We start from the raw sequence: 2,558 nt of genomic DNA, 5'->3' as shown, positions 1-2,558 counted from the left end.
CCCATTCTGAAAGCGAATATAATCCGTAGTTTAAAATCGACTGTCCAACCTCATTCTCATTCCTTGTTTTCTAGTCTCACACAAAACTAGGAAACCCAATTTCCATTGACCACTGAACGCACGAAGCTTGGGCTAGCGCTTGGTTAGCTTCTTGGGGATAGGTCGATCACAACCTGGAACAGCACAAAGGTGGATCCTTAACTCCCAGCGTGGTTTAGCAGGTCTTGTCAGGGGAGGATTTTCATCAGTGGTTCGGTCAGTGGTTCTTGGGTGGACCCGCCACCTTCTCTTTGCCCCCTCACTGCTTTTTCTCCAACCTCTTGCTCCTTGTGTTTTATCGTCATTCCTTATGCTGTTTTAATTGCTTCTGTTCTGCTGTTTGCTATTCTTCTTTTTTACAGTCGACCTCGTTAAACATATACACTCGCTATTGGTAATTGCTTCATCTCGGCTTTTTTTTCGGCTCCTGACCCTGACGAACCCTGCCGATTACGTCTCCACCACTCCACCCTGAGAACCCCCAGATTACTGCCAATTGGAATTGCTCGGATTGAAGGCTGCTCACTCATTCTGTTGCAACAAATGACGACTTGGTATATTCGTCACTAGATCCCTTTGTTGGATCATGCGTCTCTCATCATGCCTCGTCGTTGCGGGCTTGTCAATGGGTGTGAACGCCTTTTATCCATTTGAGATCAAGATAGACTCGACACCAAGTATCTCAACCTTGAAGAAAGTTCAACGTCGTTTCATGCCCTGGACTCTGCTGCCGGACACATCCGAAGAAGAAAACACAAACGCCAAGCCATTGACCCTCGGCATCAAAAAGTTCCCTGTCCGCCGTGATAATAGTTATACCATTGTCGAAGCCAACACCCCGACTTTACCTACCAGTGCCCCACTGGATCAAGATGGTAATGATTACTCTTATTTCTCAATGGTGGAAGTTGGGTCGCAGAAGGAACAAATGTGGTTGGTTCTCGACACTGGATCGCCTAGTACCTGGGTGTTCGGTTCCGACTGCACATCCTCAGTCTGCACAAGCCATAATGTTTTCGACACAGACAATTCAACCACCTACTACTCGAACAGCTCTACTATTACAGTTGGATATGGAAGCGGTACCATCAAGGGAAGCCTAGGCCAAGATACATTGTCGATCGCGGACATGGACGTCACCCTTACATTTGGACAAGCCACCTCAGCGACATCGGCTTTCGCAAGCTATCCCATAGACGGAATCCTTGGTCTGGGCCGATCAGGTACTGCGGGGTGGACGATCCCCTCCTTCATGGATGCTGTCGCCCAGGATGGTTATCTCACGTCCAATATCGTTGGATTCCACCTTTCGCGTGCTGCAGACGATGCGAAAACTGGTGAGGTGAACTTTGGTCAGGTTGATACCACCAAATTCAACGGCAACATTAGCTACACTACCACCAACTCGGATATTTGGTCCATTCCCCTGGATGATGTTTATGTGAATGGCTCAGCCTGCGGCTTTTCGGGCAAATCCGCCACCATCGACACTGGGACCACGTACATCCTGATCCCACCAGATGATGCGGCAACACTCTTCGCTATGGTTCCCTCATCCAAGAAGTCTGGTGACAACTACATCATTCCATGCGACTCGACCACGACCATTGAGTTTGAATTCTCCGGTATCAAATATTCCATTTCGCCGGAGGATTATATTGGGGCCTCTAGTACAGACGGCTGCGTGTCCACTATTGTGGGCTACCAATCCTCCGGAGCTGACCAGTGGCTTGTTGGCGATGTTTTCCTGAAGAACGTCTATTCCGTCTTCGACTTCGATAACGGTCAGATCGGCTTTGGAACATTGAACAATTCAACTGCCACAGGAAATGGAACTTCTACGACCCCAGCTGTCACTACAATTGCAGGCTCTGTCGTCACCGCAACTAGTACCGCAGCTAGCACTGAAACTTCAGCATCGGAAACCTCGTCTGTCGCAGTTCTCAGCGCCGGATCCCGCTTTTCGTTCACTGTTGTGCCTTCGCTTGTCGTCATCTTTGCCGCCATCCTTCTTTAAAAGTGCAACCCATTCTCTCTAATCCCCATGTTCGGATTATGACAACCACAATCCCAACGCTTGTATCATTCATCTACACCGGCCTTTCGTGCATTTACCCACCCATTTCAAGGCGTCAATTTGTTCATATACGGGTCCCGCGCATACCTTTCCCGGTCCATCTGCTCATATTTGCGGATCTGTTTTTTACCTCGTTGATATCCCCTTTGCACATACTATTCGTTCTTAATTTGGGCGATGCAATTACCTTCGCTTTTGCACCTAGAGTCGCATTTCTTTTTCATGTTTGCTGGGACATTGAACATTCCCCAGTTTCGTCGCTCTTTCTCATCAATGTACAATAGGACACAACACAATTTGACGGTGGAAACATCACCACCCTGAATCCTCATCATTAGCCTTCTTGTTCTCGTCTTTTCTGGGGTGCATATATACAAAATTGGACCAGACGCTAAGTCAACGCCAGTGGGTGCCTTGGTAGACAAGCCTTCCAGCTTGGTAA

The 2,558-nt window shown here is 48.2% G+C and overlaps 1 protein-coding gene across 1 annotated transcript; it reads left to right on the top strand.

Moving 5' to 3' along the window:
• Positions 1–625: 625 nt before the first annotated feature.
• Positions 626–2,056, top strand: N7484_008578 (pepsin-like aspartic protease; the record flags this gene model as incomplete). The annotated part of the gene is made up of 1 exon (XM_057118965.1): positions 626–2,056. One exon carries the CDS (start codon positions 626–628, stop codon positions 2,054–2,056), a length of 1,431 nt encoding a protein of 476 aa, XP_056968520.1.
• Positions 2,057–2,558: the final 502 nt, after the last annotated feature.

Source organism: Penicillium longicatenatum, assembly GCF_028827895.1.
Source record: "Penicillium longicatenatum strain IBT 33135 chromosome Unknown contig_6_segment0_segment0, whole genome shotgun sequence".
NCBI lineage: Eukaryota > Fungi > Ascomycota > Eurotiomycetes > Eurotiales > Aspergillaceae > Penicillium > Penicillium longicatenatum.
This window is presented reverse-complemented; position numbering and strand designations above follow the sequence as displayed.